Raw genomic sequence first — 21,010 nt, forward strand, 5'->3', positions numbered from 1 at the left:
GTAGAACATACAGGTAGATGCAGACTTTGCATTAATAAAAAACTGGGTCAGCTTCGGTAATTTATCAATATATTTATTTTTTTCTATCGATTTTTTACATTTCACAGCTTCACTTTCAAAATGTTTCATTCTGAGTTGTCCTTAATCTGGAATAATTAAAATAAATGTTGAAAGTAATTGTGATGATTATTTGTAACTTTCTTCTTACCCATAGATTTTAAGTAGACAATATTATACACTGTCAAATACTCGCACAAATGCAAACCCATAATAAATGTACGTGACTTACAATCCGACAAACCCTAGGCACAAACCAACTCGATTCACTGCCACTTTTCGACTAAATGAGTAATGATGGTGTATGGTGGTAGGACTAGGCCTAGACACAGACGACAGACCTAACATAATAATGCAGCCCTACCACTGTTGCCAATTAGGACATAGTTGGAAATTCCAAGTTTTTTTTAGAAAATATCCAAGAATAAAATTTGCTGATTAAAATTATTCTCATCATGATCTTATCAAAACTGTGACAAGAACCAGACAAGGCCCCTTTGAGGCCGACACCGTGGGCCCAGGTGGCCGATGCCTTAAAACACCCCCGACTCCTCAGCATCAAATCCCGCTAGCCTTGACCCAATTCTAATCCATGAGACTACCTTGATTAACGTATTAGACGGATGAATCCTCCGTAAACAAAACCTACATTTTCTAGCATGCCAATGCAGTCAATACACATTGCAAACATCCACTGACTTTTATTCCTGTGGCTGCTTGCAATGCTAAGACATATAATTTGGGTAAGGTTGCCCATAATAATGTATTTGGCTAATGTATATCCTAAACCAAATAATTTATAAAATTAATTATATTATATTACACATTTATTACTTGCATAATTTTTAACAGAGCTTTTAAGCCTAAGCTTGAAAAGCTCTTTTTTAAAATTAAATTATAAAAACTTCCATTTTAGTTTTAATAAGAGCGCAATTCTTTTTGAGTAACAATATTTAAAAAAACAAATTTGTAAGAAGTGTAAATTTTAATTATATCGAATAAGGATTAAATTTCTATAATGCAAGAGTAAGTTACAATTCCTAGTAATAATTTATAATCAATTATTATCAAATTAACTTATAACATAAATTATTATTACTTAAAATAATTCGTTATTTATCCCCATGACACTTCTAATAACAGAATTAAATGATAAAGCAACAAAAAAGGAATTAAAAAAAATTACTATCATTTAATTCTCATGAAATACTAGAATATCTGTGTTAAAAAACCTCATCAAAAATGTAAAAAATCTTATTTTATTATTTCTTGCAGATGATGATGAAGATTGCCATGATCAATTAACATATTGTGATGTCATTAAAGAAACTAAACTTTGCAAGATGAGCCAGTTTCGACTGCAATGTTGTGCTTCATGTGGTGCATATGAATAATGGTGCAAAAGAAAAGAGAGAGCTAAAACATTCTGTGTTCATCAATTTAAGACAATAATACCGTAAACAATTGCCCAGATGTTTACTTATCTACTAATCCACTCTTTTGCTCTTAAAATATTTTACTGGGTACTGAACCAGCAATTCAGTTCAATTTTCAAATGTCAGTTTAAAATATCTGAAATCTTGCAAGTCTTGTAGTAAATAACTATACAGTTGTGTGTGTCAAAACGTATTAACTTTTAAATTTATCAGATTTGATCATGAAAATGTTTCAATGGAGACAAAAACAAGATATTTATGTAAAACACATACACTACAATTTTTTTTTTTTTTTTCATAATGAAAATATTTTATTTGCAAGAGAAGAAATATTTTGATTTACTTGATAGCGTATTATTTATCGATATTGATAATAAATAGAACAATGTAGAAAATGATTGTTCTTTTTATTATCTATTATAATATCAATGCATTTATACAACAAAATGCTAAATGTGTCCAAAACAAAATATGTCTTTGATATAACAGCAACTTTTAGCACGAAATAGAAAGTAAAATGCGACAAATTGTGCAGTTTAACTCAATAAATTCATGCAGACATTTATACCAGACTTGCATATATTTATTTAATTTAATTAAAAGAGAAAACAAATTAAGAATAAAGAGGAGTCTTTTATAACATGAAATTTAAATTTTAAACAACAAACTACTTTGCATGCTAGGAAGCAACCCTTTACATCTTTTATTTATATGATAAACTGTTAAAACAATAATCTTCAGATTCTTTGCTTGTTGTGTTTTCCTAGTTTTGATTATGAAATCAACCAATCTTCTGAAATATTATCTATCTTTTTTACCCCCCCCAAAAAAAAACTGAAAATAATGTTCAAGCCTTTTGGTAAATACAAATAAACCTTAATTTTAAGTTTAAAAGGTCATTAAAATCATTAAAAACTACAAATCATTAAAAAAAATGTAATTTTGAAAACATTTCCAACTTTTTGAAAAGATGATTTAGAGAAATACTAATTTTTATGCATATTAATTTTCCTGCCCATTGAGCTTTCATTTCCCTTCAGATTTTAAAATAAAATAAACACAGAACTTTTTCTCTTCTCATATATTTCTTCCTTATAAAGATGCAATTTATTTTCTTACAAAAAAAATTACCAGTAATAGTCATATACAATATTCAATTTTCTCATAGTACTGCACATGCGAAACAACATATACATAAACTGACAAATTATCTACCTCAAAATAACCAAACCTGCATTTACCACCTTCCAATTCTTTTACATGTAATTGTGCATAGTGCGTCAGAGCTTTCATGAAACAAGAGCCTGCAAATTTTCATTTAATTCAGGGATGAGAAACTGAATAGAATCAAAACAGATGAACTGTTTTAAGCAGAATTTTAAATTCAAATTGGAGAAGAGAAAACTAATTAATTTTAAAAACCAAATTGTAACTTAACAAACAAGTACCTCAAGTCAAAATTAAACCAATAATTTTTTTTAAAAAAAGTGCCAGTACATTTTTAAAATGCTTTATCAAAATCAAAGGAGGGAAAACAATTGATATATTTGTAAGAGCACTATGTATAATGATAGGTCAAATCCAAATTTGTCATGCAATCAATTAAAAACTCCACATGATATTATCCATTCCCACTAAAATTATCACTACAAGATATTTTGTTGGCAAAAACTGTTAAAAATATGTCTATAGGTAATAAAAAAATTACTACTGAATTAGATGAAGATGTCATACTTAAATAAATTAAACATCTTAATAAAGAAATATGATGCAAGCCTTCTATGTCTTTATTACAACAATACTCAATAAACTGTCATTTTAGATATTACACAAATGCTGCTTAAAACCATGCTGAGGGTCAGGAATAATTTGCCTTGCAATAAAAACTTATTTCCAATAGTAAAAGTTTCTCACTACATGTTCTCAAATCATGATCTTAGCACCACATATCATCAATTTAAAAAATATTCTGTCTAGCAAAAATCAATGCTTTTAAAATATATTAGATAATAATACATATTCCTAAGCTTCATAGGAATTAAACATATATAAAATTCACATAATTTAAACTTAAGGCTAGGCAAAAATCAATATAAAAAAAAAAAAAAAAATTAAAAATCTGAAAGGTTTCAGATTTTAAATTACGTCCAAAGGGGCATTTCTTTTTTAACGTTTTATGTGTTACCTTTATTTATTAAATATCATGTTCACACTTAAACCATAAAATTCAGTTCAATAGCAATGGCACAAAATAATTTTAAAATGAACATATCTTTAGAATTTCCGATACACAGTTTCCACGCGCTGGAGATAAAAAGGTTTCCCCGCCCATAGAGTGTTACCATTGCTTGCTTTTAAATCATTGAGTTGGTTACTCAAAAATTCTTTAAAGTCTTACAAAATATGAAATTGATAATAAAACAAATTCCAAATTTCAAATTTGGTCTTCCACATGCACATATTCATACGAGGATTACGTCATTCCAAATTCGATGGCTTTATGTACCGTTGTTTTATCACAGTGCGAGAAATAGACATACATTTATGCAGATTTTTCATTATTTAATTTCTTCAAATATAAGTCAGGACTCTATCATTTAAGGCAACAGTTTGAAAAGTGATTCACTGTTTATAGTGATTCAATGGTAAATCGCAAAACGAAAACAATAGTCCTTCAGGGACAAAGCCCCTTTGGGCTAAAAAAAAAAAAACTTCTAAAACCATATATATGCATACATGACACTGCATATTATGAACTACTACTTTACATACAAAACTTCGAAAATATGAATATATCTTCTCAAAATTAAATTTAAATTTAAAAAATAAAAGGAAAAATTGCTCAGATTTTTCAACTAATCATAAAGACTCACTGCTATGGTAAGGCACACTGGAGACAATATTTGAATTAATAATTACACCTCATTTTATGAACACCCATTTTACAATTAATTTGTAAATGTATGAATGTACTGATTCATAACGGCAAGGCATTCCCTTATGTAACCACACACATCTTTTTATATTTAGCATTTTTCTATTTTGCTTTCTATCTTACTTTGCTTTGAATGAAATGCTTTCTTACACAAAACAAATATCTCTACATATAATAAAAGAAAGAGTCTGTCTGAGCGTGTGCCTTTCGTTCGTGCTGCGCGTAAGCTAATAGACTCACGGCTACGAAATTTGGTACACAGGTGCATCTAGGCAAGAGCCAGTGCACCTCAAAGCAATTTTTTCGAAATTCAAATTAGAATTTTTTTATTTAATTTTATGTTTTGTGACTAAATCGCGTCATTTTGAGAGATAATGGGCTATAGGAAAGCGAGATTTAACTCTACACACTCCATTTTCACATCGTCATGAAATGTTTAGCTAATTACGAACTTAAAATAAATTTTGTGTTTCAATAAATCGATTAAATACGAATTTATTTAACAAAGTGAGCTTAACACCTTTTCAACGGGATTTTTTCTAAAAAAGTTTATTTTTCTTTGATTTTTGGACATGTTAAACTTTTATCCTTGTGACTGCTTTTACAAAAAGAATTTTGGAAAAATGATAATATTTTGTATTTAAAAAAAATTTAAATGAAGCTTCCGAGTACACTTCTCACATCTTTAAAAATGTGATTTTGGCAACAATTTTCCTTTCTTATTGTTGTTGACAGATTTTTGATGGAATCTCATCTTTTTGAATAGTTTCATTCTTTTAGAAATATGGGTTTGGCAACAATTTTTCATGGTATTTCTTATGTCACTGTTTATAAAAGATTGCCATATTTCATTATAATTTTTTTATATGTGTAATACATTTTTATTGATTTTTTTTTTTTTTTTTTGATAAAGTTCTTCTGCAGAGTAAAATTCTGTGTGGAATTTTTTGTTTTTTGAGTTTCTTTCACATTATTTTTTGCTTATTTCACTGTTTGTAAGATACTGAAAAGTTTTGCATGATTTTTTTTCTTCAACGGAAAGTTAATTTTTTTATTAGGATAATTAAGATTTGTATGAAAGGCTATTGCTTATTTCATTGTAATTTTTTTATATGTAATGAAATTTTATTGATTTTTTTTTTTAATGAATTTGTTCTGCAGAGTAAAATTCTGCGTAGTTCTTAAATTTAACGTTTGGTGTTCCCATACAGGCATTTTTCTGGTACATTTAAAAGCCAGATGAAGGCTGGCAGTGTAGCTGCTACTACATAATTAAATTAGTGATTTGCTCAAGTAGTATATCTCAGTAGCCTCAGAATGCAGATTAATTCTGGTAACGCCCTTCCCCAAGTTAAAATACAGAAGCACAATACTCATAATTTGAAACAAAATTACAGGCTTTAATCAGTAGTTTATACCCAAAGACAACTCACATAGTCCGGAATTAAGTTAGATTTTGCAAGAACATTTCTGCAAAATGATGCAATATATATTTATATATAAATTAAAAATTCTAAATTATGATTTGATCAACTTCAACTTTCATAAGAAGGTAATTGCATTTATTTATTCATAAATATAAAAATAATATTAAAAAAACTATATTTACATACATTCTTTTATATGCTTATGTTATATTTAGTACATCAGAAAACACATGCTCTACGAACAAAAAAGTAAGCCTTGATATCAGATATGATTTCTGATGAAACTGACACAAGCTTTGCACAAATACTTTATCTGCGCAGCAGACAACAAGGAGAAAGAGGATAGAGTGATTTAGTCAATAATTCAATCAATTTTAAGTGCTAATAGGTACAGGTGCCTCTTCATCAGGAGCAAAAAAATCTGCAAGACTGGAAAGCAGTATTGATCAATTGAGTTATTGACTAAATCTACCCCAAACACAAGGTTGTTGCTTTGCTAATTTTATGTTTCACTTTGGCATGCCTTTTTTCTGTTTTGAAGCAGAAGGATAGTTTGGAGTACCTGCAAACTAACTCTGAGTGTAGTTGACAGACAGAGATAGTTTTTCCAAGAACATTTCAAAGATTTTCTATAAGACTGAGGCCCAGAGAATCATTAACCATTGAATAGGAGAAATACCTTTACTTTCAAAATATGTGCTCATCTACTGAGCTTTTATGTGGCTGACACACATGATCTTTCAAAATCTGAATGCATGCGCACAGCTTCATGAAAGATTTAACATGATTCTGATACCTTTCCCCATTTGAAGTATATGCAGATATGTGTGTTAGCATACAGCCCATTCAGTTTAAGGATATGGCTTAAATTAATTAGCTCATATAATCATATGGTGATTATCTCTGAACCTTTAGCCACTGCCTCATGGTAAGGAAAAATATTAGCTTTCCCTCTACCATTGTAGCCACTGCTTGAAGAGTCAATGCAATCACTTGGCAACTATGCTGGATGGTAATATGATATAGTAGTCATTCAAGGATATACTAAATTTTAAAAAGATATTTTTGAATCTGAAGTTGTTTTCTTAACAGAAACAACAGAATAGTCATAGAAAAGAAACTGTGATCTTCTTTGACACAGCATCAGGCATTATTTTAGCACACTAGCATTAATATTTTTTCATATTTGCATAGCACCATCAATGAAACCAATAAGTTTTCCCTAACAAAATGTACAGATATGCTCACTATTTCAGAAGCGATATTATATGCTCTAACTTTTAAGACGTGAATAACTAAACTGAAACTCCTAGAGCTATAATATATAGAGTAATATACTTTCAATGGAAAAAATCCATTAACACCAATTATGCATCCTTCTTTAACACTGCTGTATGTGTAATATGCATCCACAGTGGATTTGAAAATGGGCATTGGATGAAAAAATTCCTTTAAATTTTTGAGTAATTTTAATAAAGCTTTCTCAAAATACTTCTAAATGGCTAATTAAATAAAACATGGTTAAGTAGCTATAATGTTCATAAAGTAGCTATAATGAAACTGCAACACAGAAAATTTGATTCTGAGCAACTTTTATAAAGCTATATGAAACTACTAGTGAAAAATCAATTTCAGTGCAGTTTAAATAATATTAAAGGGAAAAGATTTCATAGGAAAGAAAACTTTTTCAAAAGTGTTCTAGGTGCTGCATAGTACAGAATGTTAAGTTTGTAATTTGCATTAAAACTGAAGTACAAAACTAAATTTGTAAAATAAAAATTGGAACTGAAAAATCTTTATACATTAAACTGGATATTTTAAAATGCAAAAATGAATTAAAATGAACATCAGTCCATACATAATGAAATCTTGTTAATCTGAAACAAAATAATTCAAACAAAAACTGAAAATCTTTGTAAGGAAAAAATATCTCTAAAATACTTTTGCTAATCTGGATATTCTGGATGTCCCTGTAGGCTCAAATTAGTGGCAGCTTACTGCACACTTTTGATTTCTCATTACTGTAATTTTTCCTTCTTGCAGTCTTACCAATAAATAATGTTTAATGCAATAGATTGATAAATTAGATATGCAGCTTCAAAATCATATGCTAATACAGAAAATTTTATATCTTAAGTAATGGTATAGAAATCATTGAGCTTAGTTTAGTTTTCAAAAGAAGCTTTGCTGCCAACATATATATTCAATATAAAACCAACATATCAGCTGTCCCATATGTGTAAAAATTTGTAATTGCTATTTATGTATGTTAATAATGTAATTACTATTGCTCTTTCTATAAATAAAGTTGTTGACGCTGGTCTCTTAATGTGTCATATTTATCTCATAAAAATGCAAAATTCTAAAGAACATTAATTGCACTAACTACCTTGTATAGGTTTAGAATTCTTTCAGAAATATTAAATATAATCACAAATAAGAAATCAGTTAAACTTTTCATATCATTTTGACACAGTTATAGTCATTCTGTTACAGAGTGAGAACACTGAAATGGAATTTAATTTTAATCATAAGTGCATAATCATAATCTACAGCAGTAAGATAGAATAACTACAGCTGAATTACCTTAAAAGTTTATGCATTATCCAAGTGAAATATTTTTAAACTAACACTTTGCCATATTTAATAAAAATAAGTAAATAATTAAAACAAAAAGAATCTAAAAATTTTCATTATTAATCATTTAAGGCATTTAAGTTTACATTTTATTCCTAGAATAATGCTATAAGTACTTAATTTTTGGAGTATAGGAGATTATGTTAAGAGAGTTATCTTTTATTGATTAACTAAAGACAAATTATAATTTGAACTGTAATTTTACAAAGAAGAGTACTTCATTTTCTGTCTGAATACCCAGCACAAAAACAGAGAAGCAGATTCACTAACATGATGTTTTAATTTCACAGTTCAAGTATTATAAAGATAATATAACATTGATAAAGTATTTATAATCATCTGAGGGGTCCAAAAAGCATTTTTTGCAGAACATCATTCAGCTGTAGACTAGACAATGACTAGAAACTGTTACTGCAGAATTATATTAATATTTGCCATTAAAAAGCTCAATGGAATTTTTTGCTGAGTATAACATCAGCTAAGGTTGCATAATTTATAATTATGGGCCATAAATATAGCAGTAACTTTATCCCAGTGTAAATTTTATATACTCAGAATTTTACAAATATCAAACAAAAACAAGAACTTCAGAATTTCATAATCCCAAGATTATTTCAAATACATACTGAGATGCCTTTTATAAACTCAAAATATGTTAAGAAACAACAGGCATTAAAATGAAAAAAAAAAAAAAAAATGTAAGCATATACAATATAATGAATCTAAACAATCATCCAATAAGCACATGTGTATATGTTTATTGGATATAATATAATGTATCTAAACAATCATGGGATTAATAATACTAAAAAAAACTACACTCACTGGTGCATTCTTGACCATGGGCCCCATGGTGCATAAGCATATGCCCTGAACAAGTGGTCAGCCTGTCATAGGACCCCCAGTGTTTCAAATGTTCCAGTGTGGATGGAAATCAAGGGATGAAAGGCTCAGGCGACCTTGCCCAGTCCGGGGTTCAAACCCCAGACCTGTGATGCTGCTGCGCAGTGCGCTAACCACTGTGCCACCAGGCCGGGATTAATAATAAAATGTATATAAAACTCCTGGGACAAAATTATCAGTATTTGATTTGTTAATAATTCAGGTATCAATTAAAAATATATAATAACATTTACCTTTATAACAAATGAAAGAATGTAACTCAACTACTGAATGAAAGGAAAGGATAATGATGTATTAACAATTGAGAAAAAATAATGAGGTAGAATGAAAGGTAAGAATAATGCACAAAATTAAAATGTTGAGACATGAAGTGTGAGAATTATTAATTATATATATAATTTATACATTTACAAATATATACATATATATTTACAAATAATATATACATTTTGCAAATATACAACCCCCTTAGAATGTAAAAAAAAAAAAAAAAGAGGGAGGGAGAATGGAATGCAATCAAATACTCCATTACTCCATCAATGAAATACCATAACTTATTACTCAGTACAATGTTATTTTGACGTTTAATGAAAGGATTTATTTTCTTTAAAATTTGACTTAATACAATCAGATAAAGAGAAAACAGCAAATAAAGTATCTCTGATATAAATACAATACAGTCAAAAGTCGTTAATCCGGACTCGTCGGGACTTCGGCGATTCCGGATTATCGATTTTTCCGGATTATAGATCATCAGTTTAAATCTGGTAAGATGGCATGCAGAAATTACAAAATTAAAAATATAAAACCGTAATTTATGAAATAAAGAACAATTATGAACTAAAGGGTATCAAAATTTACAAAAAGAAAAAGCTTAATATTTATTTGTTTACTTTATTAAACATTTCCTTCAACGTAAGTTGAAGTTGCTTCGTTTCATGTGATAATACTTTCTCTTTAATTCTATTAAACAGAAATAATTTCTTGTTTAGCTACAAAGTTCCGCTGTCCAAGTCCTATAATTGCTGTGTTGAGAATACCGACTAATTTGTCAATCGAAACGTTTTCGTTTTCAATAACCTCTGGGTCACTTTCTTCACTATCGGAAGCGAATTATAATGACGAGGAACTTGATTTAAATCATATCAAAGACGGAGATAAAATACTACACTTAGTACGGAATTATAAACCAAATAAAATAAAAACAACTGCCCTGAAGATAAGGATAGTGCTGACAGATCAACTTCCAATCCGCGGCGTGAAATTGATAAACAGATTTCGGATTTCAAAACATACTTTCGCTTTGTAGATACAAATTACATATTAGTAAATATATATCGGAAATTCTATTTGACATAATCTTTCTAATCTATCATAATTTAATAATGACGTTTCTGCCCCCCCCCTCTGCCGCAGAGCAGCGTGAAATTGATAAACAGATTTCGGATTTCAAAACATACTTTCGCTTTGTAGTAAATATATATCGGAAATTCAATTTGACATAATCGAAAGTTCAAGCTTACTTTTATAAAATTGCTCTAACAGTCTGCAAAAAATAATAAGCCGGATCCAATTCGAAGATTAAGGAACAACGCAATCTGCAACATTAACTGAATTAGATAACTTTAGCTTAGCGTATTACTTCGTTACACATTAAACGCGCATGCGCACAAACATATTCGCAGCCGTAAGAGTCTTACGCGCTCTCGTAAACGCCTGTGCGCATGCGTAAACGCGACGCATGCGCAGAAAGTTTGTAGCTTTGAGGTCCGGATTATAGATCATTCCGGATTATGGGTGTCCGAATTAACGACTTTTGACTGTATACGGAATTTATACCAAAATTTATATACACATAAATTAAGTATTTCCATGATTAATAAATAATTATTACAAGATAGGTTACGATTATAATGATAAAAGATTAAAAGAAACAGCTGTTAAGTTTCATAAGTAATATCACTCATAATAAGAAATACATTATACACAACAATCAGAAAAGTATATTTAAAATTTCACATATTTCCTTGCAATTTTTAGACTAAAATTTAATATAATTAAAAATGATGATATAAATTCTAACACCAAAATTGTAACTTAATGTATCAAAACAAATTTAAATAACATTTAAATTTCAAATCATTTTTCAAAAAGTAAACAAAAGTTTCTCATAAAATAAAAAAAAATAAATATAGTACCATGTTAATCAAGGTTAATAATTTAGCAGTTAACAAAAAACACACATTTACAGAATAAGATACAAAATTCAATTTAATTTAAATTATAAATTAAAAAAATTTCTTCTGCTTATATTTCCCTTAAATTTTTAGATTATTTCAAAAATATAAGATTCTTTCCTTCATGGATACTCCTGCAATTTTTGAAGCAAAGGGTTGCTTGTAGAGGGAGATGCTGCTGGTGCTATACATGAGGTGGAATTGTTCAAATTAAAATTAGGCACTTTAAATACAAAACATAACAACAAATACATGATTAAGGTAATATGCAATTTAATAAATAACTCAGCAAAGAAAACTTTTCAATTGAATCATGTTTAGCTTATGCTTTATATGATAACTTAGAGTAAAGATTTCCTGATGAAACATATACCCATATTACAAAATTATTTTTAAAAGCATACTTAGTAAATAAGTAATATATATATATATATATATATATATATATTTGGAGATAGCACCAAATTTAAATATTATTTTTAGTTTGCATTTAATTTTAATTTATTTTTTTGATAACTCAGTAATGCTGCATATACACCTAAATAACATCAAGAATAATTAAATCTGACAAAATTTAAAACAAACAAAACATTTAAATTACTAATATGAAATAACAAACCATTTTAATCAATTATTAGCAGTAACAGCAAATCATTACTGATAGAGAAAAAATTAAGAATTTTATTTGATACAAGTTCAAACCTGCTTATCTGTGATCAGAAAAAAAGAAAAAGGTAAAAATTTTCTGTTTAGGTATATAAATCATGACACATGACATAGACCAGAATATGAGAGGTTTTGGAATTTTAAAATGCATCATGCCATCCTTTGTCATGAGTTGGAGCTAAAGTATTATCTCGAAGTGTCACATTATTATGCTACATTATTTCTTAAAATTAAAAAAATCTGATGTGACTTCCTTGTACGGAATATTAAATTATATGCATTTTTTCTTGCATTTCATTTAAATTTATTGGATTGAATTAAATCTACTTCGCCGACAGCGCATAAACCACAATAGAATAAATGCATTCTTTAAAATTCACTCTAGTATTTGTTTACCATAGCGACGCTGTGGTGCTAGATTCACTTAACCCTTTGACAGTTTCCTTTTTTTTCAGAATTCGGTCAAAAAAATGTCACAATTTTTTATTGCATTTTTTTGTTCATTTTACATTAAGTAAAGATATGTTATTAAAATTAACATTTCTAATATTTTTAAGCATTTATTACAATTTTTTTCCTTTAATGAAAATAATCATTTTTCCCTGCAAGTTGTTTTTTTTTTTTCTTTTTTTTCCCCTACATGAATGCAGAACAGGGAAGTTACATTTACAATTAAAATAGTACAATTACTTAGATATTTTCAATTTTAATTCAATTACATTTACTATTATGTTTTGATACAAAACATACTTACCCTTCTTTTTTTTAAAAAAAAAAAGATCTGATTTAGTGTGATATATCTTAAAGCTCTGTAGGTGGAATAACCTCTAAAAAATGTCTTTTTGTTAGTCTTAGTGGAGTTGGTAAATATCCAGGACGGCCTTTTCTTTCTTCTACTGCTGCATGCCTTTCAATAAGTCGATCGATAATTTCTAATCGAAACTGTAAATTCGTATCTTTACCGCCGTGCTTTTTATACAAAACACAAGCGTTCCATAAACAGATGTCTAGAAGATGAAAAAATATTTTTTGTAGTATTTCTTTTCTCGTTTCTTTATTACAGGATAATTACTTAGGTTCTGGTCCATTCGATCTACACCACCCATTGTGTTATTATACTCCATAACTACGTTAGGTTTTCGTTTAATTTCATTCGTCGAAGTGGATACTTGAACCATTTCGGGATTAGGTATTGTAGATATGAGAGACACAGCTTTTTTGTCCATTCATTTCATAATGTACACTTTTCCCCTCTAATAAGCAAGCATTTGCCCTTTTTGAAGCTTTTTTGTCAACAGTGCTTTAGGAACTTCCTTTCTTTGAAGTTTTAATGTTCCGTACATATCTGTACAGTAACTAATGAGGATATCTGCTATTTCAGGAGATGAATAAAAGTTGTCAGACAGTATCCTTTATGTAAAAGTGGTTGCATAAGTGTAATAACTACCTGCGAAGATTTGCTCAAATGTTTGTAACTTTCATCAAACACAGTTCCTTTTCCGGTGTATATTATCATAGACCATACATATCCAGACTTCGACTCACAAAGCATGTACAATTTTATTCTGAAGCGTGATCGCTTTAGAGGAATATACTGTTTCCAACTTAGCCTTCCTTTGAACAACATAAGACTCTCGTCTATGGTAACATCACGTTCAGGGATGATCATTTCTTTGAAACAAGTTTTTAAATGCTTTAGCACGGGCCATATTTTTGATAATTTTGGACATTCATGAGAATTTATGTCAAAATTGATATTATCTGAAAAATGCAAATAACTGTAAATTAATTGAAAGTGGCGATATGACATCACTTTTGGAAAAAATGGCGTGGATGTTGAATACCTCTTGCTCCAATACTGCTCAACAACTGGCTTTTCTACAATACCTTGCAGAATATTCAAAGCAAAAAACACATGTAATTCATCTTTCAATGTTGGTGTCCATTTTTTGCTCCTGGTATGCGTACGAAGTGTACCGTTTTTTTATGCATTGCTCAGCATATCTATTTGTTTCAAAAACAATCAGGTCAAGCAAATAATTGTCTATGAAAGCATCATAGAACTGAAGTTTACCTTTAGTCTCATCGATATCCAAGTTAATTTTTGGAATTCCAGTGAAAGCAAATCTAGGAGGCGGATCCGAAGGATTATCACAACTAATTTAAAAATATTGCCTTGCTTGACTGATTCCATCTGTACTACTATCAGAGTCACTACTATCCAGGTCATCTAGTAAACTTTCGCTACTATCATTTACAGATAATTCAGTTTCTGATTCCGAGTCACAGTTCGAATCACAAGAAATTAGCTCCATACGCTCTGAATTATCCATTATTTAAAAGTAAAAATATATTATTCAACTCTTACATCAATACAATTATCAGGCGGTTAGTAAAATATAACCAGAAAGCTATACACTGAAAGATAACAATTCGTCTTTTGATACAAAACATGCGAAAAAACCCGCGCTTTTGAACCAATCAGACAATAAAATGCAAACTATCATTTACTGGACAACTATCGCCATCTATATGAATAATTTGTTACTAAAATTGGAAAAAATATGGCCGAAACAGTGCAAGCGAAATAGAAATCTGATTGAACGTACGCCGTACGGGCAAATCAGTAAAGGCCCGAAAGCTGTGCCCGTACGCCGTACGGGCAAAACAGGGAAGGGGTTAACAGTATTAATAATTGTATAACAGTTAACTTATATAATAATTATATAACGGAAACTAAGTTAACTGTTATAGAATCCAATAATTATATAACAGTTAACTTATATATTTCGTTCATATAATAACTCAAAATGCACAAAATTTATATCATTTAAAGAATAGAATTATCTAATCATTGCCACATGTTCTATTCAAATACTATAATAAAGCTAGAATGATGTATAAAAGAAATTAAGAAAACAAAACAAAAAAGAAACATTTTTCGCAGACGATTGAGTATTTCTCATTCAATTAATTCAGTTCTCACTTCGCGAGAAGGCAAAAATACATAAAAACTCAAAATATCTATATTAAAAATTACGAAGTAAATCTTAAACACTTATTTCCTCGAAAAAAATTCCAGAAAGGATTAAGCATGATTTAATTGGCAATAATAAATGAAGGCATTATCTTTGTTGTTGCGAAGCTAAGTTTCTCTAGATTGGCAACAAATCCACTAGTCTGCTGTTTCAAATGTAAACAATCAATGACCGCAATAAAAAAAAAGGCTTAGCGGCACTTAGACTACTTTAAAATTGTTGATAATTCTAAAAATATTGCATACAGATTTACTAAAGGCATAAAAACCTTAACCGGAAGATAAAAACAACATAATACAATCATTTTTAAAGCAAAAAATGTACAAATTTACAAACATATAAGAGTAAAGAAACTGAGATCACTGAGCCGGGTAACAGAGTGGATATATATATAAATATATTTATATACGTTTGGTGCAGCCAATTGCAACCAAAGTACGAGGTGCACATCTACATGTCATAGCAGTCCGATATACAATATTTCAACGTTCTGAGGCTACTCGTTTTTGAGTTATGTGAGATTCGTACGTACGTACGTAGATACGTTCATACAGACGGCACGAAAAATTTTCTTCAGAATTTATTTTAAAGCAGTTTTATAGTTTTTTTGAAGGAAAAGAGTATTTTATTCTGTCCTTACGTACAGATATCATGGAAAAACATCGTTAAATTGCATTCGATAGCGGTCAAAATGGATATTTTCGTTGAAATATGTTGCCTGAAACTTTTCGCGATTACAATACTTCCTTTTTACTTCGTACAAGGAAGTAAAAAAAAAAAAAAAAAAAAAGAAATGTGCATTATTTCTGTTAACAATTAAGCTTGGTAGAAACATATGCCTTAAGGAAGTTCAATCATCAATGGGAGAAAGAAAAACAGAAAAGGAAGGGGAAAGACATCCATTACAAATACTGAACACTGCACTTTTTTTGGAGACATGGAATAAAGATATACCAGTTTACTAAGAAATTCTGAATTTATCAGAATAAAAATACACTGACTATTATACATACGCAAATAAAATATATGAAATAGTCAATGATGAACTACAAGAGGAAATACACGTAGAAATTAAATAACACATAACGAGCAGCCATGTAAAAGTATACATTGATAACCAATAAAATATTATGCATTAACCACTTGCACTAAAAAGACGTCCTACGCATGTCATGATGCTTTTGTCTCAAACCGCGAGCGATGTGAACACCACGTCGATAAGCATTTATTGCAAAAATGAAAATAACGTGGTGCCCACGTCGCCTAACAACGAGATTGTTTATTTCCTGAGTTACAGCTCTGGATTGCACTCGCAGACGTGGAGCGGCGTAAATGAGACACTTTACTGCTTGTTATATTGTAGTGCACAGCACCGCAACCATGAAGTTGAGTCATAGTGCAAGTGGTTATGCAAGGCAGTGATAAGTAATGTTTGATGTCTCAAATTTCTAATCACCATTGATTAGTATCATATCATTTTCAGGGATGACAGTTGATTTTTCTCTCAGGTAAAAGTCATTCTTCTTAGATGTAGGTAAATGCTTTTACAACAATACATACATATGTTACATTTTAAGATAAGCTTTCAAAGAAGTTAGTTTATTTACACTTCCAGATAAATGTGAAGTGCATATGTTATAAAAAAACAAAGACTGGTGAATAAAAAATGTGTGAATTATGCATAAATAAAAGGTATTAGACACGATCCTTTTTAGTGGGTGAACAGGATGCAGAGTGCTGTCGTGTAAGAGCTGAGCGAGAAGGAACAGATGACACAGAAGAAGCCCTAGATCGTCTAGGAGAAGAAGCTGCAGAAGAAGGTCTTACTGCTTGGATAGGAGAAGATTTGAGATCAGCACTAACGGAAGCAGATGAACTGAGGCCAGAAGTAACAGAAGGCAAAATGGAAGATGGCAGATCAAAAGAACCAGAAAATCTCTGATACATACTGGTCTTCTTCTTGTCTGACTTTTTTGATTCTTCATTATTTAAACGTTGTTTTACAGTAATGGCTTGTAATATAAGTTGATGAATGTTACGAAAATGGTCATGACTTTTCTGCATGGATTTTATAGCACTAAAATAAAGAACAATTTAAAGAATTTACAAAATTTACAGAATCAGAAAACACAATATATACAGTAGAACATTTATTAAGCTTAAAATAATACTGATATGTAAAGATAAGACACACACAGCAGGACTTATTTAACCATAAAAATCTTCTAAACACTGCAATTTTCATAACTCCTAAAGGATTTTTTGATATCATTCCCATGACATATATGTTTTGCTAATAAAATTCAAAGTGGTTTCTACAGTGCATCCTAAAATTACAAATAATTTTCATTAAATATTCATGTTATGGCTGTCTTCTTTAACATGGGAGGGGGGATGTTTCCCTGAAACACTGCAGTATCATTATTTTAAATAATCCTGTAATTCACATAATTTAATTGTACTGTCATATTCTAGATAAACTTTTGCTATTGGACTAAAATACTTTACATACTACATAAATTAAACAGTTATATTTTTGGTCTGAGTAAAATTGTTTCAATAGGATAAAAAGTTACTCTTAAATTCACTGTGGTTTGCTTGTTTAATAAATAATGTCTAGAAGGAGTCAGCAACCTTCTTCTAAGTGCACATTCAAAATTTTAAAAGCATAAAGGTGCACACATTTTTTTTTTTTTTTTTTGAAATAAAAATCAAATTTCGAAATTTTCTGTAACAATGTTGCAATAATTAATAAACAAAATAATTACATTTTAAATTCCATATTCACCTGCTAATTTTCTCCCTTTTCCTACTAATTTAACCTCTTGAAAACCAAGAGAGAAAATATATAGTGTATACCATTTCTGTAGGGACATTTTAAATGATATACACAGCACATTAAAAACATACTTTTTTATATATTCTTTTTACTTAATAATATATACTTACTATAATTTAATAATATTCTTTTTACTTAGTAATATATACTTACTATAATTTAATAATATTCTTTTTACTTTAATTTAATTTTAATTACTTAAAATAATTCCCAATATGTGCATACATTTTCTACTATTACGATGAATCAGAAATTTCTAAATCATATGCTAAAAGAATCTATGGGGAAAATATGCAAGTAAATATCGTATGTGTAGTATTTAGTATACAGAATAAAGATTATACGTGGATGTAGTAACTAAATCAAAAGCACAATATAAAATCACAAATCAAATTATAAAACAAGCAAATGTTATTGTATGTACAAATTTAATGTGATATTTAATCCTGCAATTCTTCTGGTAGTTTATTATAATTAAGGATATAATTGGAATTACTTACCTTCAAGTATATAGCTAATCATGGTAAGAGTGCATTCTAAGTTTGTTTCGATATTCTGAATCAAAGCAGTTGAACAACATAACTAGATCTTGCATATTTTCTATGAATAGGGGTAACTATTTTTATCAACTAAGTTACAAAATATGTTGTCATTGCAGTGTGCTTTCAGAATATGATCATTTTGCAAGTTTATTATTTCTAATTCTAGGCCTTAGGTATTATTAAGTTGTAAAATATTAAAAAATTATATCATACATAAATACTGTTTCAAATGGGACAATAGTAGTTATTATTACTTTTTTTAACTTCCTGGCCCTCTCATCATTCTGACATATATGATAACTTTGTCCCACGTTTAGTAAAAGTTATAAATATGCTTTTATTAAGTAATCAAAAACTACTGTTTATAACCTGAAATCATGCAAGGTTAAAACTAATTTGTTATTAACTTAAAACATGTTTAACCTTCTAATGCTCCAAATGAATTCTTGTCTTCAGATTTATGAGATGTCCTAATTCCAAAAACATAGGATAAAACCTAACTAAAAGGTTAGTAAAACGATACACCTCACAGTACAATTTCAACATAAAATTTAAGCCACTGTTTTTATGAGGTTTGTGACAATGTTTGTGAGGCCACAGAAATTAAAATACAGTACAAAGTCCGTAATCCAGACGTCCATTATCCGGAATGATCTATAATCTGGACCTCAAAGCCACAAACTTACACATGTGCATTTGATGCGTGCGTCCGTTACACATGCATGTAAAGCCAGTAAAGCATTTACCCGTGGATGCTTCCGATAGTGAAGAAAGTAACAGAGAATGTTATTGAAAACGAAAAAATTTCGATTAACAAGTTAGTTGGTATTCTCGACACAGCAATTACAGGAGTTGAACAGTGGAACTTTGTAACTGAAGAAGAAATTATGTCTGTTTATAGAATTAAAGAGAAAGTATTAGCACAAAAAATGAAGCAACTTAAACAACTTACATTAATAGAAATGTTTACTAAAGTAAACAAATAAATATTAAGTTTTTTTTGTAAATTTTAATACCCTTTAGATCATAATTGCTCTTTATATCATAAATTACAGTTTCATATTTTTAATTGTATAATTTATGCATGCCATCTTACTAGATTTAAATTGATGATCTATAATCCGGAAAAACCCCTAATCCAGAATTGCTGAAGTCCCAACGAGTCCGGATTATAGACTTTGTACTGTATATATACAATAGAGTAATGATCATCTTCAATGCCTAATTAACAAGCTCAAGCTAATGTGACTTTTATTCCTATAGACTAACAGTAACAATAACTTTTCCCTTTTTTATAAGTTGATACAAAATATTTTTACGCTGTGATTGCTTTGGCTACTCCTGTTTAGAGATACTAGTACTGCGGATGCATCTCAAACATGCCTCAAGTTTATGTTGCTGACCCCTGTAGTACAGCATGTTGCAAGTGCATGTTGCTGACCCCTGTAGTACAGCATATAAGGATTATTTAGTTAGTGCCATGTATTTAGTTTTCACTTTACACAAGAAATCACTTTTGCAAATTTTAAATTATAATTTGCTTTTAGTACTTAAAAAATTGAAGCTAAGGTAATTAGTTATTTATTTGCAAATGCTCAGCAATTTGTATTCAGTAACTTGTATCTGTTGATTATCTAACTAAAGAAAAACTAATCTAGTCCTTTAAATTTCAGTTGGAACAAATGCCAAAGTCTGGCAGGATCTCCATCAACTTTCGTAGTTGACAGTATTTCATAATCGGATATTTTACTTTAATATGTTTAAAACTTATGAAATTATGCTGGATTTTATATGTTTAAAGCCATCCATCCATCTGTCTGTCTGGAAGGCATTTCTTCACTGAAATATTATATAATTTTGATTATAGGCTTTTGTCATTCAAGTTGATGAAAAATAACATGACTGGCCTTATAGTTTTTAGACTAAATTTTTCTTCCACTTATTCGGTTTTTCTACCATGAACTGCACTTTTTATAAATTCAACTGTGCAGAATTTCCACGAATCTGGCATTTTGCATTTTCTGAGCTTTCCAGATAATCTAGCTCTTACAGTAACAAACTCAAATTCTAAACATGTGAAAAGTTCATCACAATTAAATTTGTGCTAACTAGAAAAAAATAATAGCTAAGAATGAAATGATTATTAAGCAAAAGAAAAAAATCAAGTTTTAAATGAAAGCATACTTACTTAATTGCATATTCTAAATCATAACACTTTCCTTGGAGTTCACGATGCATTTGGTTGACTTCTATCTATAAAAATTATATTTTTAGGGGTGGGAAAATTCATATT

General features: G+C 29.4%; 2 protein-coding genes across 6 annotated transcripts in view; one reads left to right on the top strand and one right to left on the bottom strand.

The window, feature by feature from the left end:
* LOC118186513 (protein madd-4-like) overlaps positions 1-8,172 on the top strand; it is a 246,373-nt gene extending 238,201 nt beyond the window's left edge. The window contains exon 20 of the mRNA XM_085823406.1: positions 1,333-8,172. Within this exon, the coding sequence (XP_085679532.1) occupies positions 1,333-1,451 (119 nt within the window). The 3' untranslated portion in view covers positions 1,452-8,172. The remainder of the gene's footprint in view (positions 1-1,332) is intronic.
* LOC118189745 (BLOC-1-related complex subunit 8) overlaps positions 1-21,010 on the bottom strand; it is a 108,811-nt gene that overhangs the window by 47,945 nt on the left and 39,856 nt on the right. For 4 of the 5 annotated variants that reach the window (XM_035360406.2, XM_085823407.1, XM_035360407.2 and 1 more), the window contains exons 4-6: positions 20,906-20,970; positions 17,286-17,413; positions 8,754-11,816 (exon numbers count right to left, since the gene is read on the bottom strand). In XM_035360406.2, coding sequence (XP_035216297.1) covers positions 11,755-11,816; positions 17,286-17,413; positions 20,906-20,970 — 255 coding nt within the window. In that variant the 3' untranslated portion in view covers positions 8,754-11,754. Of the gene's footprint in view, positions 1-8,753; positions 11,817-17,285; positions 17,414-20,905; positions 20,971-21,010 lie in introns of those variants that run through there. The other variant, XM_085823408.1, reaches the window with a different exon arrangement.

The sequence above is a fragment of the Stegodyphus dumicola genome, chromosome 9, assembly GCF_044657685.1.
Source record: "Stegodyphus dumicola isolate Sdum_Otavi_A_Nest chromosome 9, ASM4465768v1".
Lineage (NCBI taxonomy): Eukaryota > Metazoa > Arthropoda > Arachnida > Araneae > Eresidae > Stegodyphus > Stegodyphus dumicola.